At 50.2% G+C, this 21,653-nt stretch overlaps 2 protein-coding genes across 3 annotated transcripts in view; one reads left to right on the forward strand and one right to left on the reverse strand.

Moving 5' to 3' along the window:
* Positions 1 to 2,513: 2,513 nt before the first annotated feature.
* LOC112067444 (pregnancy-associated glycoprotein 2-like) lies at positions 2,514 to 10,057 on the reverse strand. 2 transcript variants are annotated; one of them, XM_028501486.2, is made up of 8 exons: positions 9,876 to 10,057; positions 8,560 to 8,677; positions 8,346 to 8,464; positions 6,930 to 7,123; positions 6,126 to 6,242; positions 4,464 to 4,605; positions 4,278 to 4,376; positions 2,514 to 2,809 (listed from the first exon to the last, which is right to left on the reverse strand). In XM_028501486.2, exons 1-8 carry the CDS (start codon positions 10,038 to 10,040, stop codon positions 2,657 to 2,659), a joined length of 1,107 nt encoding a protein of 368 aa, XP_028357287.1. In that variant the 5' UTR covers positions 10,041 to 10,057; the 3' UTR covers positions 2,514 to 2,656. The 2 variants fall into 2 exon arrangements, with proteins under 2 accessions (XP_028357287.1, XP_028357286.1); XM_028501485.1 differs by lacking the exon at positions 2,514 to 2,809 and having other exon boundaries at positions 3,770 to 4,376.
* Positions 10,058 to 20,770: 10,713 nt separating this feature from the next.
* The window catches only part of LOC114487952 (triokinase/FMN cyclase-like), a 2,813-nt gene continuing 1,930 nt past the window's right edge, over positions 20,771 to 21,653 (forward strand). Inside the window, exon 1 of the mRNA XM_028500923.1 lies at positions 20,771 to 20,854. Coding sequence (XP_028356724.1) covers positions 20,771 to 20,854 — 84 coding nt within the window. The remainder of the gene's footprint in view (positions 20,855 to 21,653) is intronic.

Raw genomic sequence — 21,653 nt, forward strand, 5'->3', positions numbered from 1 at the left:
ACACATCTTTTAAGAACAAGTCGTTCCAAAAAGATTGTACTAATTTACACTCTTTCAAGAAGTGTTTAAGATCTGTCTTTCCCTGTTTTTTCTACCTTTTCTCTCACCGGTGGCTATAAATCTCTTTGGTCTGCATTGGGTAAAGGATAAAAGTGGAAGGTCGGGGAAGATTGTTGCTTCGAAGGTCAGACTTTGGGACTTACCTGGCGGTCCAGTGGTTAAGAGTCCACGATTCCAATGCAGGCAATGTGGGTTTGATCCATTGTTGGGGAACTAAGATGCCACATGCCATGCAGCTTGGCCAAAAAAAAAAAAGTTGATGAAGATGAGAATTTATCCTCATGTTGGTAGCACAGGCTACAAATATAGAGCCTCAGGAACAGTGGGCTCATTAACAGACACAGCTCCAGCCCTGGCCTTAGGCTCATCTAGGGAAGCAAAGCCTGACTTTTTCTGCTTGATATTATGGCAGTAAGCCATGCTGACACCATATGTCTCCCGACATGGATGCAGCAGTGCGTTCCAGTGGAAGCATCTACTAATTCATCCATTCATTTATTCAACATGTATTTATTGAGGGCCTACTATGTGCCTGTAACCAGTACCGGAGCCAGAACATTGGAGGAGACTTCCTTCATCTGTACAATGGGGGTCGTGGCCCGCAGGGGCTCATGGGGAGACAGTGCAATGGCATATGTAATTAACCAGAGCTATTATTCTTACTCTTATTGGTAGTTTCTCGCCAACAGAGACATTGCTTATGGTTCCATGAAGACCACTTGGAAAATGAGTTTGACAAACTGTTCACTTGAGTCTCCATTAAGCCCAGTGCATGATATTTACTGTCTAAAAAAAAAAGCCATTTCTGCTCTCACCTTTTCCCCCTTCATCAGCTCACAACCAGTCCTCTTTCACCCACCTCAAGCCGATCATAATCCAGTGCCATCCCAGAGGGACCAGGCACACGTAATCGTGGACATACGGCAGATCTGCACAGAGAAGGTAACTGCAAGGCTTAGGGGTGTGTTTCAGGGTGGGGTGACTAGACTGAAGTTAATGCCCCCCTCTCGCCCTACTGCGGCCTTTCCCTGATCCCTGAAGAGGAAGCTCCTCACTCCCCTGGCCCCCTACCCACACCTGTGTTGTTTTCTCCATCTGGCCCTCCCCATCGGGGGTTGTCTCTTTATCTGTCTCCATGAATCGGTGGTGGGTTCCTAACCCAGCCCTCTATCCCTGGGGTCCACCACAGCACGTGGCACATAGTAGGTGCTCAGTAAATCTGTCCTGAATGAAAAGATGAGGAAGGAAGGGAGTCGTCCCTTTCGCTGATTTGTCTTGCCCGAGTAAAGGCCCATAGTGTGCATTGCGTCGGGTGTGTTTTCCACCGTGTTTGTTCTTTTCTGCTCCTTCTCTCATGTGGGTCTCCCTCCACCTCTGACCCCTGCTGTCCCCAGCCTGGGCCTCTGCTTCCAGGTGGGAAGAAGTGATGCTTCCACTCCAAATGTGCCAAGCTATGGCAGCTCGAACCAGTGGTTTGTAGCTCTGCCCCCGGAGGGAGCTCAGAAAGGCTGAAGGCTGAGTGCGCCCTGGGGCCCCTTTACAGGCGTGGCATCCTCCCCAGCAGCCTTGGAGGCCACGGGACGGAGCATGCTGGGCCCTCGAGGGGTGGGCATGGCTCGGGGATCCGCACGGCCCGTCACGTGGGAAGTGGGACTGGAAAGGACACTGCACGTGTGGGTGGCAGAGAGCTGGTGACTGGGGTGGGGGACAAGGGGGAACCATCTCAGCTTCAAGGGCCTCACCCAGAACCCCCCTGGAGCAGAAGGCCACTGCCAAAGGTCCTGTGAGATGGGAAGAGTAGAATCTATTTTTATTACCCGTTACCATCCCTCTGAAGGAGGAGGGGGCGGAGTTGGTGGGGGCCATCACAACTCGTCTGCTGTCTAGAACACCCCCCGCCACTTCCTTTGCGGCTGCCTCGCCCCAGCTGCAGTCACGTGGTGCTGCAGGAGACTGTCAGTCACGTTGGGCAAGGCCACGTGATCAAGTAAAGCCAATCAGAGTACCCCCAAGCCCCCCGCCAGGATGGTTGGTCCAGGGCTGGACACATGATCTGAGGTGGACCAATCAGAGCCCTCCTTGGTATCCTGAGGTTTTTCTGAGCTTCTTTCCTTAGGGATTAGACGCGTTAGGGATATATGTGTAGAAGTGTGAGGGAAGAAAGTTGTCACGCTCAGAGAATCAAAGATGAGAGACGGGAAAGAGTGAGGGAGAGAAGGAGGGAGCTGATGGCTGCTGATTTCTTGGGTCCAGTCACTGAGATCTTTGCATCTGCTGTGGTTCCTGTGTCCCGGATCCCCAGTGTCCTTCCAGTAAGTCTCCCCTTTCCTTGAAGCCAGTTGGAGTTGGGCTCCTCTCACTTGTGGTTCAGACTAGGTTCTGGATCCTGCCCGATTATGATGCACCTCCCCGACCCAAAGAGAGGCACCCATTTGTGTTAGCACCGTTGAGAACGGAAACTTTTATTCTTTGCTGAGAATGGGGCTTTGCAGAGCACCAAACACATTCCACCGCCATCCCTGGGTGGGAGTGCCCTACGTGTGAGCGAGTGTGTGTTTGGAGGGGGGCTGGTTGATTGCTGAAGCGGCCCCAGCCTTTACACTGCGGGAGCCAGGCCAACCCTGTTTTTTCCCCGATCGTAAGCCGAGAAATACAGCCTCAGGAAGACGTCGCCCAGGATCCAGGTCTCCGACCGGCTTATGTTCTCTGTGCCCCCTGCCAAGCTGCTGAGGCAGAAGCCCCGAAGGCTCTGGGGGAGACGGAAATGCACACCAGTCAGCCTGAGCCCTTACCTGCCACCCTCTCGGCATCCAGAGCCGGCAGCTTCTCGGTTTTATTTCCCTCCTTTGGTAAGAACCAAGTGGCTCTCTCAGCAGCTGCGGAAGTGGGGTGCCCATCCAAGACCAAGAACGGCCAAGACATGTGGTTGCCATGAGGGAGAGGGGCTGGGGGAGGGGAGGACTGGGAGTTTGGAATTAGCAGATGCCACGTACTATAGAGAGGATGGATAAACCAAAAGGTCCTACTGTATAGCACAGGGAACTCTATTCAATATCGCGTGATAAACTGTAGTGGAAAAAAATACGGAAAAGAATACAAATATATGTATAACTGAATCAGTTTGCTGTACAGCAGAAATTAACACAACATTGTCTATCAACTATACTTGAATAAAATTTTAAAGAAGAGAGCAAGAATGGCCTGTAGTTCCCCTCATACTGTGCTGGTTCTTTCCTTCTGACCCATGCTCTCTGTTTTCTCTGCAGGGAATGCCTTTGCTTCTCCCTCTTCCCCAGACCCGCTCGTAGAGACTGTGCTCAGCCCCTCTAGGAAGGCTTCCCGGCCCCGCGCTCACCCTCCCTGGCCTCTCCAGGCCGGGTTGGGTGACTTACCCTGTGCTCCCCTGTGGAGAGCCCTCATGGCTGTAATCTGCACCCGGCACCCCTTGGCTCCGCCCCCGGGGTGCCATCTGCATGGGGTCCAGTGTAGATTTGCCTGGACGCATGCAGGCCTCCTCGGGCCTCCATGAGGCTGGGGGTTTAGAATGACTGAAATTCCCTCTCTTCCTCACAGCCTTCCTTGCGCCCATCAGCCTCCTCTGAACTCCCATAGGGAGCTGACATTAAGCCTCGACCCTGTGCGAGGGCCATGCAGTCACTGTGCACCCTTAATTCACGTGAGCATGCAGCCTCCCCACAGAGGGGTCTGGTACCCCAACTCACAGAGTGGGAACTGGGGCTTAGCAAGGGGAAGTTGCAGGCGAGGACTAGGGTAACCATGTAATTTGTCGTCCGAACCAGGACACTTTCGAGGTGGGAGGGAGACCGTTAACCATTACGGCGGGACAACACACTGAGACTGTGCCCACCCACCCCACTTGTCACTTGGCCTATTGCAGGGATTGCTAGAGCTGACTTTCCGTGTTCATCTGTCTGAGGGCTCTGGTTGAACGGAAGCTCTTTGAGGGCAGAGGCCCTTAGTGTTCCCTTCTCCTTGTGCCTCGCACCAGGCCGGCACGGGGTGGTGTCCCATTTATTTCAGGATGATGGAAGTCCTAGACTGCCCCTTACTCTCAAGTGGTTGGTTTTGTGGGAGGCACTGGCCCAGCCACAGGGGCTCTGTGGCATCTGCAGTGGTGTGGCATGGCCTGCACAGGGCCCCCTCCCGCAAGCAGGAGCCCAAGGGTTCCTGCAATTCCACCAGGGTTGGCCCTTCACCTTTCTGATGTAGGCTTGAGGGGGCACTGGGTAGTCCTTGCCGTTGATGGTGAAGATGATAGGAGGCAGGCGTGCCACAGAGCTACATGAAACCGCATACTGTTAGAGAAAGAGGGAGAGGGGTTGGCCCAGGTGCTCCCTGGTGTGTGGAGAGCCCCGGGGTGACCCTGTGGCAGGACCCTTCACCTCGTGACCGACAAGTCTGGCGCCGATGATCCTCCGGATGGCGTTGATCAGTGTACTTGGGCCAACTAGGAACGAGGTCCCGGTATCCACAATGGCCTGGCAGCCACGGAAACAACCAAGAACCAACCCGTTCATGGTGATGCTGAGAGATAATTGGACAACGTGGTCACTAGGATCACTTGAAGTCTCCCCGTACGATTGCCCCCCTCCCTGACTGTCTCCCTTCAGCTCATGCCCTGACTCTGTTTTCCTTTGCTCTGGTCACCTAAGCGTCGTTGGCTTCCTTTCAGTTCCTGAATGCATCAGGCTCTTTGGTGCCTCAGGGCCTTGGCATGTGCTGGTCGCCCTTCCTAGAAGACCCCCATCCCCTTTGTCTAGCTAATTTCTCCTCATCTTCCAGGTGCCAGCTTATTTGTCACTTTTTCAGGGAAGTCTTCCTCCCCAGACTAGATCAGGCTCCCGTCTTGGTCACTCTCTGTAGACGCTTCCTCATTTCTAGCATGTAGCGAAGTGGAAATTCATTATTACGTGTGTGACTCATTTCATGTACGTCTGCCTTACTAGATGTAAGGGCAAGTTGTAGCCTCAGTGCCTCTCTCAAGTGCCTAGCACACAGCGGATGCACAATGTATGTTTGTTGAATGAATGAAAAAATGGATGAGGAACAACCAGAACCCTGTATGTGCTGTGTGACCAATAGTGGGTCCACCCACCAGTGAAGATGGAGGTTCTCCGGGGCAGCGGATGCTGAGAGTAGGGGTGTCGGAGACACAGGCTGCCCTGGGAGAGGTTGTCTCCCAGCATGGCCCACTCACACAGCTCAGACACTGAGGCCCCTGGCCAGGCGATGCCTGAGCTAGCCCAGGGGGCCTCCAAAGGACACGTAAGCTTTTGTCTGAGGGTATCACTCAGAATCCTGTCAATTATTGCCCCTTGCTCTCAGGCCACTCCTGGATCCCGGCTTCCTGATTATCTCTGTCACAGCCCCTGCCCCAGTGTGTGCCCGGGATCGGGGTGGGGGGGGGCTATGGGTGGGGGGAGTGTCTCTTTGTATGAGTTGCTTTCAGGTCTCAAGAATGCAGCCAACCTCTCTCCACTGCCCGGGAGCTTCTCCCTAAGGAAACCAGTTTTCCTGGTTTGTCCAGGACTTTCCCTGTTTTGAAACTGGTAGTTTTGTGTAGTGAGAACTCCCTCGGTCCCGGGTAGCCCTAGACAGTTGGTCAGCTTATCACAACCCTGTTCAGGCTGGTGAACTCCTGCCTGATCCTCTTGTCACTGCACTTTAGGGTCTTCAAACTGTGCTCCCTGCCTCACCATGTGGTGGGTGCAGCCGTCTTGGGCTGCACACGTCTCCCTGAACCCTGTTCAGGACCCTGGTCAGAGCCCTGGTCAGGGGCCTGGCGTGATTATGAACCCATGGGTGGTGTGTGTACCTGTGTGTCTGTGTGTGTGTATGTGTATCTGTGTGTGTGTTTGTGTATGTATCTGTGTGCCTGTGCGTGTTCATATGTGTGCCTAGGTGTGTGTTTATACATGTGTCTTTGGGGGTGGAGCGTATGTCTGTGTGTGTGACTGTGTGTCTGCGTTTATTTGTGTGTCTGCATGTGTCCGTGTGCACGTGTGGGGCGTCGCTTGGGGTGGCCCGCAGAGGGACAGGCTTACCGGTTCATGGTTATCTGCCAGTAGTGGGGTCGGGACACTGGTATCCACTGGAGCTCTCCTTTGTGGTACCTGTGGTCCACCCCGCCAAGCATCACCATGCTCCCATTCTCCTTCTGGCTGAGGAGAGAAGGAAGGGGGAGGGCTCGTTGTAGGAGAATAACGGCAGGCGCTGTCTGAGGGCTGTGCTTCTCCCCCCATCCGAGGCACTACTAGGGTCCCCATGTTACAGAGACGGAAACTGAGGCCCGGAGGGATTGAGGACCTGTCCGAGGTCGGTGACCGACTAATGAGTGTGTGTGACCTGTTCCATCCATGGGGCCTCACCCTCAGCAGGGCCCTGCGCCCCTGCTCTCCCTGTCTTCAATTTCCTAATACTTTCTGAACAAGAGGTCCCACGTTTTCATTTCGCGCTGGTGCCTGCGAATTGTGTAGCCGCTTCTGGGCTCCCGGTGAAACGTTGGGAGGAAACCTTCCCGCCGTCCCTCTCCTTCCTTCCAGATCAAATCCATCAGCACATCCTGTTGCCTTTTCCCCCAACCTGCATCCTGACGCCTCCCGCCGCCCTCGCTCCTCCCTTCACACCCCCTGGACCAAGCTTCTGCCCCTGAGCCCGTGAGCATGGTTGCGTCCCCATCAAACTTTATTTACAAAAACCAGGGGCAGGGCCAGATGTGGCCCTGGGGCCGTAGTCATCCCGGGCTCGACTGTCTCTCAGGAAACTTCTGGATCAGGTGGACTACAGCTGTTCATGCACCTGAAAGCACCTTACAGCTGACGTAGGGCGCTGGTCCGGTTCAGACTTACGTGCTCAAGTAGAAGGCAAAGACAGGCTGCGAAATGAGGCCTCGTCTCTTCAGGTTGTCGAAGACGGGGGTGGTCCCTCGGACGGCGAGGCTGGGGTAGCCCAAGCCCAGCATGCCATCGAAGGGTGCATGTTCCATCCCAAACTGCGACTGGCTCAGGCCGAATGGCTGGACCATATCGATAAGTTTCCCGATCTATGGGAGAAGAGAATGTTCCCACATAAAGGTTTGGGAAGTGGGGCGGGGACTGGGCTGGGATGGAGATGCCATGAGAACCACAGAGAGGAACTGAGGCCTGGCTGTGCCCTGGGTTGACCTTAGATGGTTAGACCAAACTGGGACTGGAATTTGGGTTCCATTGGTGCGGGGCTGTGGCTTTTAACCAACACTTGCCCCTCCCGCAAACACCATGTGAAGTGAGTCAAACTGGCCACATGCTTTCTGTGCAGGTGGAAAAACAGGGACTCAGGACAGGACCAAATGGTTCCCACTCGAGGACCAAATAAGTAGAGAGCTGGATAGTCTTCTCTTTGGCGTCACTATGATCTGATGACCGAAAGGGACTGAATTCATTGCAGTGCATCATGGATTCTGCATCTGCCCAGGAAGACAGAAGCCCATTTTACAATGTCGCTGCCAGGGTTCTTATGAATATTCTGCCTGGGAAACACGCTTTGGGGATGTGTGTGTGCGTGTGCGTATGTGTGTGTGTGTGACAGAGAGGAGAGAGAGAGAGAGAGAGAGAACTCAGGCCCTTTGGGGGATGCAGGCCATACTTTTTATTAGACACTCACAGGCCCCGTCTTACGGGCCCCCATTTAGCAGGCCCCTCCCACATCTGTGGCCCCCTGCTTTCCCTGTCCGGATTCCCGAAGCCCTCAGTTCCCCCCAAGGGCCCAAGATCCGTTTTAGCCTCTCCCCAAATACCGCACACCTGCACGAATCCTGACTGGCCAGCCCAGCGGCACCGTTTTTCTGATGCCTGACCTTGGCGAGGCCCTGGCTTTCTGCACCTCGGTTCCCTCATCTGTATAATGGAGCTAATCATAGCACTTGCTGTGTGGGGTTGCTGCAGGAGTAAACGAGTTGTTACCATGAAAGTACCTAGCACAGTCTGAGGATATAAGAGTGGGTGCTTTTTTCCCCTCTCTCCCTGCTCCCAGCAAAACGAACCTTGAGCTGCTCATGGGCAAAGCAGCTGCAAATCCACACCCCTAGCCACTCTCTGGGCAGCCATTCTGGGAGTTTGTGTGTCAGCAGGGACACTGTCTCCCCGGGGACACAGCACTGTGGGGTGGGCGGCCAGCCACTAGGGGACTTTGGGAAAGACGGGCCCTCCCAGTTGGCCCTGCATCTGTTTTGTAAGCAGCGGTCGTTCCCAGGGCCAGCCCTGACTCGGCTTCTGGTTTCCAGTTACCCGAACGGTGTCGCAGCCAAGAAATCCAACCATCCTCCCGGAGCCGTAGGTGAGGTCGACGGGCCGGCCCGAGAGCCGGAAGGTGGTGGACGCGTGAGGGTTGAAGAGCTTGTGTGTACCTGTGGACACAAGAGATGTGTGCCTGTCAGGTGCCAAGGACGGAGAAGGGGGTGGGAAGGGGAGTACAAGATGGGCGGGGGGGGCAGGTACTCACGGCAGGGGGGACTGTAGCAGTAGATGGAGGGCACCCACAGGTCACCTGAGCCGGTGTCAAAGAGGACCTTGAACTGCTGAGGGGGCGTTCCAATGGAGATGTTGCCGACATAGGCTAGCTACAGGGGCCGGGGAGGGGTGGTGTGGTCAGGCCTGGCCGCCCTGGCCGCCCTCGATTCCCAGAATGCTGCTTCCCTCGAGGTGTCCCGTGTCTCCTGAGATCACTTTCCAACCGCCCGACCTCACAGCCTCTCCTCAGACCCGTGCCTTCATTTGATTTTTTTCTTTCTTTTTTTCCATGCGAGCTCTTAGTTCCCTGACCGGGGATCGAACCCGGTCCCTCTGCAGTGGAAGCGCAGTCTTAAGCACTGGACCTCCAGGTGAGTCCCAGTGTGTTCATTTGAGAACCTCTCCAGTTTCCCCTTTAAGGCCCAGCCTGTTTCTTTCTCCATTTGGCCCTCCTAGGTCACCCCAGGCCACCTCCTCTAAACTCAGACCATGTCCTATCACCACCACGCTGCTGGCCCTTTTATTTGACATGTATTTACTCTTTGCCTATCACTCAGGCTGTCCTATGCATTCTTTTTTTTTTTTTTTTTTTTTTTTTTTTGCGGTATGCGGGCCTCTCACTGTTGTCGCCTCTACCATTTCGGAGCACAGGCTCCGGACGCGCAGGCTCAGCGGCCATGGCTCACGGGCCCAGCCGCTCCGCGGCATGTGGGATCCTCCCGGACCGGGGCGTGAACCCGTGTCCCCTGCATCGGCAGGTGGACTCCCAACCACTGCGCCACCAGGGAAGCCCTCCTATGCATTCTTGATGAAGAGACGAGACCTTTTAAAAAAATCAATAACAATAACTATACTGTTAGATTTTTATGGCGTCACAGGCCATAGGGGCTCAGTAACTTTTTACTGGTGTCCTTCTTGGATCTGCGGAGGCTGAACTTTGTCTGCCTGGGGTTTCATTCTTGATTTGCAGTTGGCTTTATCTTATGATCAGACATGGCTTACCTTTCATCTGTAACTCAGTGGCTCACCGAGTTCAGGAAGAACAATCTCCCTCAAACTAATGACATACCTTTGGCAAGAAATGGATGTTTACCTGCCACCTGGTCATTGCTGGGCCCAGTTACCACAGACCAAGAGTTGAGGATGAGAGTGCCTTCTTGTCTGGGAATGGGGTCCCTATTCCCCAGTGTTTCTGCTTCCTGCAGGAGCCCTAGCCCCAACACCCCGCCTGGCGCCTCCAGATGAACCCCAGTGCCAGGCCAGAGCACCACGGGGCGCTGTAGAGTGCCATCCGCCCACCACACTCACGTCCAGGTAGTTCCTCAGGGGATGAAGAGACAATTTCGGGACATGAGCGAAATTCTGCATCCTGTAGTCAGTGTTCCTCTCCAGGAACTCTGTCAGCAAGTTTTTTTCCCTGAGGGTTTCTCTCATGGTCTTGATCTTTGTTAGAGGGATTCTTTCACCGAGCATTGGGAAAAGGAAACAGAGAAGGGGCAGCAATCAGCTGTGTTATAGTGTGACTGTCATACCTTGCATTGTAATGGCACTGTGTATTTTCCAAGCATTTTTTATGAGTGTCCTCTCATTATCAGGATGCCATGCAAAGACCATGACAAAGACCTAGGTTTGAATACAGGTACTGTTGTGTAAACTTCGGTAAACCATATAACCATTTGGAGTCTCAGTTTCCCCATCGGTAGGTAAAAAGGTAGAATATAACTCCCATCGCCCGTATAGAGTGCTTTGGGTATTACGTGAGATGATGTATATAATGTACCTGATATGTAAGAAGTGTCAGCAATGATAGCCATTCCCATTGCTACTGCCATCCCACTGTATCTTTTTCAAAGAAGCTCTGGGAAGAAGTTTGAAGGGGGATCATTACCCTCTTTTTACAGGGGAGGAATTTGAAATGCAGGAAATTTGTGACTTGGCTGTGGTCACACTGCCTATTAGAGGTAAATCCGCCTAGAAGTAGCCTTCCAGATCTTTCTCCAGGGCTCAAGCAGAAGAGAGGGGTGAGAGAGGAAGCCAGGATATGGGGAATAAATTAGGGAAATTAAGAAGCTAGAGAAGCAAGGAAGAGTCAAGTAGAAAAAACAAAACGAAACAAAACAAAAAAACTGAAAACTCGGAGATTTCTGCATGCACAGAGACATCCAAAGAGGATGGAGAGATAAAAGAGAGAGATACAGAGGTGAAGACACAGACACATACACACAGAAATGGAGAGAGAGCAGAGAGAAGACCTAGAAGCAATCACAGGAAAATGCTGTTCATAGGACCACACTTAGAGTTGCACAGGTTGTGCACTGAGCAATTCCAAGGAGTGTCATTTTCACATAAGTCATGATGTGACTGGCACCCCCAGAGTTGTGCAGCCCTGCAGGCCTACCCCAAGACCCTTGGGCCCCACGTTGCCCATGGCAAGGTACTCATCAATAAGTGAGAGTTGAACTTCAAGACTGTCAGGGAATGATTACGTTCCCTTCTAACCCTGATGGGTGAAAGAATAAGAGGACAAGGAAAACCCCAGAAAGAGAGATGATGCCACTTACGGTCCCCATACTTACATGACTAGGCACTCAGAGAGGGCCACCAGCCCAAGGATCCCAAGCCACTTCATGCTTCTTTCCTGCGCCCAAGTACTCAGGAAAGAGTTGAGTTCTGAGCATGCAGTGGTGGCCAAGGGCTCCTAGTTATATATGCTCTGACATGCTCTAATTGTCCCCTTTAGGCCACTAATGGATCTGATCAGAAATATGAAGCTCTCGATAAAATCTTTACCTCCATCAGTGTCTGTGGGGAGTGGACTTGGAAAATTCTCAGAATACAGAGATTTCTCCTGTAATCTCTTCTTTGGGGATTGGCTGAAAAACCAAACTGAACCGCATGGACTAAGAGTGGGGAGACTGTTGCCAACTTGGAAATAAAACACTGTTTATAACGTGATAAAAGTAAATACTACTAGAGGCCATGCTTGACATTCGTGATCTAATGTGGTCTTCCGAGCAACTTCATGAGGCGTGCATTGCTGTCCTCAGGTGGAGAGGAGATTGCTAGGAGGAAAAGAGTTCAAATGGCAAAGTGAAGACTTTCGGAGCAGTCCAGTGACATACGAGTGGCTTTAGGTAGTGGGACAGATGGCACAGTTCGGGGCACCTATGATGCCAATATGCATTAAAGGTCTGGGCTAGGGGCTTCCCTGGTGGCGCAGTGGTTAAGAATCCGCCTACCAGTGCAGGGGACACGGGTTCGAGCCCTGGTCCGGGAAGATCCCACATGCCGCGGAGCAACTAAGCCTGTGCGCCATAACTACTGAGCCTGTGCTCTAGAGCCTACGAGCCACAACTACTGAGCCCATGTGCCACAACTACTGATGCCTGCGCGCCTAGAGTCCGTGCTCCGCAACAAGAGAAGCCACCACAGTGAGAAGCCCGCAAACCACAACGAAGAGTAGCCCCTGCTCGCCACAACTAGAGAAAAGCCCGTGCGCAGCAACGAAGACCCAATGCAGCCAAAAATAAATAAATAAAATAAAATAAATTTATAAGCAAAACAAAAAAGAGGTCTGGGCTAGAGTAGTATTACAATTACACAGTTTCACTACTGGGAGAAATGTGATGCATGCATCCACAAGATACTTTATATCGTCCAACAACATACACGGAGGACCCTGTGTGCTTGGGTGTAGGTCAGATGCTGGAAAGTCAAAGTCAAGTAAGACAAGGTCCTTATCTTCAGGAAGCTAGCAGTCTCGGCAGTTCTCAGAAACTCATGACCCAGGAGGCAAGAGAAATGAATGGAAGGGCTGGGTGGGCATCAGCGAATCGGGGCAGCCCATGCCCTACCACTGGGGGCAGTCTCTCCTCGGCTCCCACCCGCGGCTGCCATCCTGGAGAGCAGGCTGGTTGGCAAGTTTTCAAGAGAAGTCAGAAGTCTGGATATTTATGTAAAATCCCCTGATTTTAAATGTTAGCAACTAAATTTTTTTTTTTTTTTCAAAACATAGTGTGAGCCAAACCTCAAACAACTAACTGTGTGCTGGATGCAGCCTGCAGGCTGTGGAGGGATGTATTTCTGGCCTAGAGGTGGGAGTAGAGGGGGGACAGAGAGGGGGTTCAATTCATGTTGGTCGAATGAGAAAGAGACCGAGTGCATCTTAAGCATGTTAATTTTCCTTCCTTTTGTAAAGAAAGATTACCAGGGTCATATAAACCAATGAATTTAATATTGTCCACTTAGTGAGCATCTGATATAATTCCCCACTGGATCCATGCCTTGAAACATTTTCTCTACGGAACCAAGCACGCAAAGAAATAACTTCTGTCTTATCAGTCAAAGAAGACAAAAAAGACCACTCAGAGCTCCTGCTCAGCCTGAGATGAACAGGGCTAGCTGTTAAACTGTTATTCCAGCCAAAGTAAAGATGATGGAGTTTTATGGTTCCTTCCAAGATTCTCAGGGCCTGGGTGTTCCTGCATGAGATCTATCCAGACCTGTCCCTTGGGTAGAACAACAGGAGGCTGGCCTGGTCACCAGGTGGGTGATAGATTGGGTGCTGCGTCTTCCTACTCATTTTTGCACATTGTTAAAATTCAGTTTTGGTGGTTCAGTCCCTACGGAGGGGATCTGACGGCAACTAGCAAGTGAACACACACTATACCATTTAGCTCGGCAATTCTACTTCTAGGGATCTATCCCAAAGATACACTGGCAAAAATACAAAAAGACATATGTACAAGCCATTCACTGCAACACTGTTTGTAAAAGCAAAAGATTAGAAACTTACCTGTAGTGACCATCCACGAGGGGGAGTGTTCAATAAGGCACAGGGCATCTGAACAACCAGGCATAATGCAGATAGAGAGAAGCGTGGAATGGGTGAGATCTTCAGGGTGTACTGTTTAGTTTTTAAAAAAGAGGGACCAAAAAAGTGCTTATAGTTTGTTACTTTTACATACACATATATGTCTATTTTCAATAAAACTAAAAAAAATTGTAATTTATGGGGGAGGGGAAGGGACGGAAGTGAGATTTTTCTTGTTTTATAGTTTGACTTTGCAACCATGTAAATGTGTTCCAGAATTTAAAAATACATAAATAAACACATCTGTTGAAATTGAGAACTAAGACAAATGAGCCTAATTCTATCAAGTTGGTGACTTAGCCGCACACAACAAAACATTACTTAAGTGGCTTTAAAATGCAGAATTTTGACCTACATTCAGAGTGGGATATCTTCTAAGGACAAAGACAGACAAACAAAAACACCCTCCCTCCAAAACCAAACCAAATACAAAAAAACCAAAGAAATCTGAAACTATACCCAACACCTTATTGTTGGTGATATTGCTACTGTTATTTTGAAAGTATCTTTTGTATGTTACAGGTTAAAGCAAGTAAGTAACTAATGTTAATGTTGTTATGAAGCAAGACTTTCAGTGGAAGAGAGAAAAGATGTTTACGTATAAAACAAAAAAGCTTAAGTAAAACCCTGCGGTCTTAAAACTTGAATTGGAAGTATAAGTTGGTACCAATTAATTATTTTCCTTTTTCTTTTTTAAAGAAAATCTCTACTTTCTGGGTCTGGCCACTGAAAAGCCTAGAAGCAATGGCAACTTGATAACAGTGACTTTCCTGAGGCCTAGCCTGTGGCCTCTAAATACCGTTTCCCACCTTAGGACACAGAGATTCTTGAAGAGATGGTTGATTTCAGGGCTGGGCCAAGAAATGCACAAGGTAAGCCTGGGAATCTTGAAGGATCAGAAAGGTGAGGGCCTTCAAAGACCACCAGGGGCCGCACAAAAGTTTAGGAATCCATATGAATAGGCCAAAAGTGGGATAATTTTAACATGACATCAAATTGATTGAAACAAATTAAATATATAAAAAGCCATGACTAGTGGAGCAGTGGATAAGACTCCACGTTCCCAATGCAGGGGGCCTGGGTTCGATTCCTGGTCAGGGAACTAGATCCCACATGCATGTCACAACTAAGGAGCCCGCATGCTGCAACTAAGGATCCTGCCTCCCACAACTAAGACCCTGTGCCACCAAATAAATAAATAATAAATATTAAAAAAAAAATAGCCATGAGTTCCAAGTGGTAATATACAACATCTATTTTGTCACTGTGACAGATTGCCAACACACCAACTCACTATTCTGAACACTGAAAGAGGGAAATAATCATCAATACGTATGCTATTTTTTATTTATTTATTTATTTATTTTTAATTTAATTTAATTTTTTTTTTTTTTTTTTGCGGTACACGGGCCTCTCACTGTTGTGGCCTCTCCCGCCGTGGAGCACAGGCCCCGGACGTGCAGGCTCAGCGGCCATGGCTCACGGGCCCAGCCGCTCCGCGGCATGTGGGATCCTCCCGGACCGGGGCACGAACCCGTGTCCCCTGCATTGGCAGGCGGACTCTCAACCACTGGGCCACCAGGGAAGCCCTCTATTTTTTTCCTTTTTTTGTATGCTATTTTTGTATGAAGCTTATTTCCTGTAACTACAAATAGTCGATGAAGGACTAAGCATTTTAATTGAAGAATTCCAGTAATTAAATTCAGAAGAAATGGTAGAATCAGGAAACCACTGTTTTGGAACATCCTAATGAAAAAATGGATCTAGGCAAAGATCATCAATGGATGCTAAAACCATAAGATGAAAGGTCGAAGGGGAAGTTTATAATGGATGGATGAGTTTGCCAACAACAGGACCCACTGATAAATCTCAACATCTATCAAAGTGGGGCAACTAGAAATTATGAGCCTCTTGATGTGATGCCATAAGAAATATATGGAATTACATATGAAATTTTCGAATAAAAAGTTTTGAACTCAAGTCTAGATTTAACTACCAGTTTTCAGGGAAATACATAGATAAAGGAACAGAGAAGCAATCCTCTAAACCCAATACTTGGGAATTCTATAGGACAAACAACCCCACCTCCTCCCGCTTTTTAAACAAATAAATGGCATAAAAATGGGGAGGAGAGACTGTTATTTATTAAAAGACTTAAACGACAACAACCAAATGCAACATGTGTGTCATTCTCTAGATCCTGATTTGAATAAATAAACTGTTAAAAGGCATTTTTTGGAGAGGATTGGGGAAATTTTAATATGGACTGGATATTAGACGTTACTTTTGTTTGGAACAAAACAGCATTGTGGTTATATATATTTTGTGACACGGTAATCTCTTCCTTAAAATACTCCAGCAAAAATGAATAAATAGTAAAAGAAATGTTAAAGTGAAGGTTTAGATAAAAAAAAAAAAAAAAACGATTTATGGAGTTGCTATGGATTGACTTGTGTCCGCCCCCTAATTCATAAATTGAATCCCGAACTCCCACTGTGATGGAATTAGAAGGTAGGGCCTTTGGGAGGTACTTAGGTTGAGATGGGGTCTTGAGGGTTCGGCCCTCGTGACGGGATTAGCGCCTTTATAAGAAGAGCCACCAGAGAGCTTCCTCTCTCTCTTTCTCTCTCATTCTTCCTCTCCCTCCCTCCTTCCCTCCCTCCACCTCCCCTACCACATGTGAGGACACAGCAAGAAGAGAAGAGTCTGCTAGCCAAGAAGAGGGTCCCCACCAGGAACCCAATTGGCTGGCACCTTGATCTGGACTTCTAGCCTCCAGTCTATGACAGCCTGGCCCGACCAAGACAGTAAGGTAATTCTTGATGCCGAGTGATGAAACACAGGGTTCATGATACGATTCTTTTTTATTTTTGTTAGGTTGAAATCTTTTTGTAATAAGTTTAAAAAACTTCCATTTGGAAGTTTCTGTCTTTAGTGATACCCTGAGGGGCCCAGGAAAAGCAGACTTGCACAGGCCCCCACCGGCTGAGTGGTGGGAGTCCCACCTGCTTATTACTCCAGCTCTTCTCGTGTGATCTGACCATCACCAACCCCCCGCCCCACACTCTGGGCCGCTTGGTCATCCAGCTGGACACTTTGACGAGCCAGGTCAGGGCCTGGAGGTAGAAGGAATGAAGACATTTTTAGAAAAAATGGACTGGGCATCCCCCTCCCTGGGGGGGGCGGTGCCATCTGCAGGTGAAGGATAGCACTTAGGGAGGGAGGGAGCCAAGGACCGAGGCTGTGGGGATATTTGGAAGGGAAGGAAGGAGGGATTCACAACCAAGTAACCAAGAGGAAGACAGCTTGCTTAGGAGCCAGGAAGGAAGAAGCACTGAGAAAAGAACGGTACCTACCAGAGGTCCAGATCCACCTGGGTCTTCCGGTAAAACTTGTTGGAGGTCACGATCTTCCTGCTGGAATTCCTGCTCTGGACATGGAGGTGATAGAGCCATACTCCCTGCTGGTGAGCCCTAGGAAGAAAGACAGCCACACCCAGGCGCCCTTTGATTACACTCTAGCTGTTGGCATCATCCCAAGCTGGACAGCAAAATGGCAGCTCATCCAAAGCATTTAAAATAATGTCTCATTTATCTAACCTTCCTGGCATGTCTTGTACCCAGAGTTCCTTTAGGAGAGGTGATTCCTCAGCCTAACTTGGGTTTCTACTGAAGTCTAAAACCTTCCCAGTTGGTAACTTTTGCCTTGTAACTAACTGATCTCATCCCACAGAACCTGAGGGGCAGAATGTTCCAGTGGGCATGGCCCCTAAGGTCCTGCGGCTCACAGCAGCTGTGTGCCAACCGGCCTGCCACTCCCCGTTCTGTCCAGCACTGCTGGACATCGTCAGGCAATTACGGCACCCTGACTACCAGATGTGGCCTCAGCATCCTGGGCAATGGGCACCTCTCAGCCACTTGTCCACTAATTGGCATTGACCTTCAGTCTGGAGCAACTGCTCTGGAGCAAGTCTAGTCTCCCCAAACCCAGAGATGGGGAAACTGAAGCCTGGGGTGTATGACTTACCCAAAGGCTGCAGGCAAGTTAGTGAATCGTTGGGACCCAGGGCCTCTGGTTCCCAGGCTGGGAGAGCTCCGAGCAGGGAAAGATCAGAGAAAGCTCAATTGCAATCCACTGCTGGGAAGCTCTCAGAAGTCTGCAGGTGCCAGAGCGGAAGTCCTTTCCCCTTCTTCCGCAAGTCTGGCTCCGCTTCTATCACCAGACCTGCAATTGTAGCAGGAGGAAGGCACTGGGAGCTGGCTCTGCTGGGTGCCAGGCAGAGTGGGGGCACCCCCAGCTGGAGTGGCACTGGCAGGCAGTCGTACAAATAACGCCCAACTCACGCCCAGCTCAGCAGCCCTAGGCCTCCTGCTTCTTGTTCACACAACACAGACCCTCGAGAGATTGGGTAATATTGACCGCTTTCCCAGGGAGGAGCACTTTCTGCTCAGCCCTTTGGCAACTTAGATGCAATGTCTTACTCTTTCTTCAGGGAACACCTGGCTGAGCGAGGCTGGGCGTGCTCAGACAAGCTTGGATTCAAGGGACTTGTTCCCTCTTTGATGCTCAGAAAGACCTTGGAGCTTCGAAGGCCTTGACAGGGGATGAAACCACTCCTGTTCTAGGGGGACTTTGCTATATGGATCTGGTTGGAGGAAAAGGACAGATGCGCAGGGCAAGGCTAGGCATCCCTGGGTGCCAACTGATTGTGAGTTGAGCTCCAGCCACCAGGCTTCAGGGTCAGGTGCTGATGCCGGCCCCCATGGCCGCCTCTCGAGAAGGAATGGAGGAAACAGGTTTTGCCCAGAGAGCAGTGTGTTCTGGGGACACCGTGATCACACAGGGGAAGGTTAGACGAGAGCGTTTACTTGGCTCTTGGCTCTATCAGTGCCCTGGGGGTTCCGCCAAGGAGGACAAGCAAACGGAGGGGGTCAGAGTCACTGGTGGTACCGCTGGCACCTGATGCCCCTGGTGATAGCTGTCTCGTCTACACAGCCCCGGGCCCAGAGCTGACTCAGCCCCATGACAGCTCTGGGGGTTCCCTTCTGGAGAGGAGGGAGAAGGCTCGCTGCTGGTAACTCACAAGTGAAGTGTGTGTGATGAGGTCATGGTTGGTGACCTGTGGCCTAGGTCCAACCGTGAAGGAAGATTGAAGGTGGAAAAGTAACCATTAATTAAGCTTGGGGGCTTCCCTGGTGGCACAGTCGTTGAGAATCTGCCTGCTAATGCAGGGGACACGGGTTCGAGCCCTGGCCTGGGAGGATCCCACATGCCGCGGAGCGACTAGGCCCGTGCACCACAACTACTGAGCCTGCGCGTCTGGAGCCTGTGCTCTGCAACAAGAGAGGCCGCGATAGTGAGAGGCCTGCGTACCGCGATGAAGAGTGGCCCCCGCTTGCCGCAACTAGAGAAAGCCCTCGCACAGAAACGAAGACCCAACACAGCAAAAATAAATAAATAAATTAAGCTTGGTTACCTTGGGCCTTTGCAATGGCTATTTCCCCCATCTGGAATGTTCTTCTCCCAGCTCTCTTCATGGCTGGCTCCTTCTCAACATCTAGCATCATTTCATATGTCCCCCCCACCCTCTCCCACAGGGAGGTCTTCCCTGGCCACTCCATTCTCCCAGGCACAGAGCCTGATCCATTCGAGGAGCCCATAGACACTGACGGCATTTCCCGTGGCTTTTCATGGGCACCTGAGAGCTTGAGAGTGTCCCCAATTTACAGAAGAGGAAACTGAGGTTGAGAGCGGTTAAGCATCTCCCTGGGGCACACAGGGCCTGTGAGTGGTAGAGCCAAGATTTGAATCCAGGTCTGTCTGACTGCAAATTCCAGCCGCTCTTTAGTCCTGGGCTTGGGGGACCAGGAAGTGATGCAGAGGAGATGAGAGTGTTGGGGATGGAGGGGGTAACTGGGAAAGGATCTCATCTACTGGGAAATATTCATTCTTTCAGTGAACCCTTCTTCACGGTGCTCTGAGCCAAATCCAGAAAATCCTCGCTGTGTAGATGGAGCCTGGAGGGCAGGGACAGTGTGTGGATTGTGCCGAGAACACAGATGCTGGGCCCAGGGGGAAGGTGGCCTGAAGCCTAGTTCATGATCTTTTGCCACAAGCCAGTCCCCTTGGGAGCTTGTCCATCTGGAGGGGCCAGCTTTTTCTGAATGGGCTAGCAGGGGCCTTGTAGTTTAGGAAACAAAACTTCAGAAAAGAAATGTGACCAGGCTGTAACGGAGACATGCTCCTGGTGTCCTGGGAAGTAGATGCCTAATGTTGCCTTGGGTGGAAAGTTAGGAAGGCTTCCTGGTGGAGGTGGCAACTGAGCTGTGTCTCGATGGATAAAAGGACTTTGCTGAGTGGGTGTGGGGAGGAGGGAATGCCCATCAAAGAGGGCAGCACTGGCATTGTACTGGACTCCAGGGATTGTCAGTCACCTGGCAAGCTTAGCCCTAAGGGATACATTATATTAGTCTGGGCAATATGGGCAGTAACAAGCAATGCTCAATTTAAAAATAATTAATGTTTTTCTCTTACTCTCTCTGTCTGTCCCTCATAAGTTGTCTGGGGCTCTGATTGGAGACATCTTCTCCCGGGGATGCAGACTGATGGAGACGTCACCGTCTGCAATGTCACTGTTTGTTGTGACAGGAGGAAGGGAGTGTGACAATTCGTGTGCTGACTATCGTGAATGAAAAGTGTTGCCCGCCATATCAGTAAACAAAGGATGCTGCAGCCATCAAGCCATCACATTACAGCTGCCCCCAATGGTGAGTCTTGAGGGAACTCAGGATGGAAATAGGTTGCCACCATCGAGCCCTCAGCTACTGCAGCCAGCCTCCAATGGTGCACCTAGAGGGGACTCAGGAGGAGAAAAAAACAGGATACTTGCCCCTAGATAGCTAAGGTGCAGATCAAAGGAATGATTTCAGTGAGTCCAGACTCTTGCATCTTCCCGTACATCAAAAAGCACAAAATTCCTTAACTTGAGATATTTGGTTTCCTTTAATGAACAGTAATCCTTTGATGTTCCAAATACCTGGTTTTTGTTGCAAAAACTCCTGTATATCCTGGCTCCTCCTGTACCTCTTCAGAGTGGTCCCTCAGAGCCATCTGAGAGGCTGCCTCCTGGGCTTGAAGTCCTCAGAAAGTCTGCCAAATAAAACAGAATTCTCAACTTTTAGGTTATGCTTTTTTTTTTTTTTTTTTCAGTTGACACAATCAAAGCATTTGCCAGGAGTGACCTGTGTGTCACTGCTACCTACATTTCACTGGTGTAAACAAGCCATATGGCCACACTGAATTTTGAGGGAGTATGGAAGTGTAATCCAGCATGAGTTTAGGACGAAGACTTGAAAATCTGGACAACGGCACTAATAATGCACAGGACAATGTAGACAAGGAGAACCAAGAGCAGGTCCCAGGGTCGGGGTGGGGGCTTGAATACCATGTTTGAGAGCATTGGATTTATCCTGTGGACGATGGGGATCTTTGAGTAGGTGAGTGAAATGTTAGACTGCAGAGAATGGAGGAGAGAAAAGGAAAGAGAGGCTAAAACATCAGAAGGATACAAGAGATGAGAGACATTAAGGGGAAGGAAGTACATTAAAAAAACCCCAGAAGCTGTAGAAATGAGGCAGGGGGAACATTTGGACACTGAGTGAAGGTCATGGCTGCTAGCTTCCAACCCTCCCTTTTGGTGGAAAGAAGGAGGGCGGACAGATATTTTGGAGGGTTGTTTGTGCTGGAGAGTCAAGATTTTGGTGGGGGCATAAGGAACCACCTCAAGACTCTAATAAAAGTTTTTCATGAACACAAAGGACTAGATTTACTCTACGGTGAACTTTCAGAGTAGAACAAGGACAAAGGTTAAATGGGAAGAAGGCAGATTTAACTTTAATTTGATAACAACTTCTGTCTTTAAGTTACCATTGTTATTCCAACGGTTTGCCAAGCACCTTGCGGAGATAGGGGTGTGTGTGTGATGTTTGGAAATGTTAATTTCCTTCCTGTTCTCACAGCGGCAGGAAAGAAGGAATGGAAAGGTAATACTCTAGGCCAGGAGGAGGGTGGTAGTTAGAAGCTTTGTGGTGTTCTAGAACTACATTGAAGGAAGCTCCCACCCCTGCTGGTGTTTGGAAGGTGAAGTTAAATGAAGTTAAAAGGGGAGAGAGGCAGAAAGAGTAAGTACCAGGATGCAAAGGAGGAGGAAGCTC

The sequence above is a fragment of the Physeter macrocephalus genome, chromosome 16, assembly GCF_002837175.3.
Source record: "Physeter macrocephalus isolate SW-GA chromosome 16, ASM283717v5, whole genome shotgun sequence".
Classification (NCBI taxonomy): Eukaryota; Metazoa; Chordata; class Mammalia; order Artiodactyla; family Physeteridae; genus Physeter; species Physeter macrocephalus.

Bases quoted from the DNA above. Each gene is read 5' to 3' on its own strand.
- LOC112067444 (XM_028501485.1), bottom strand. From the start codon at position 10,040: ATGCTCGGTGAAAGAATCCCTCTAACAAAGATCAAGACCATGAGAGAA. The intron at 8,678-9,875 runs GTGAGTGTGGTG...CGGCCCCTGTAG, and splicing joins CCCTGAGGAACTACCTGGAC to CTAGCCTATGTCGGCAACAT. The intron at 4,377-4,463 runs GTGAAGGGTCCT...TTTCTCTAACAG, and splicing joins CCAGACTTGTCGGTCACGAG to TATGCGGTTTCATGTAGCTC.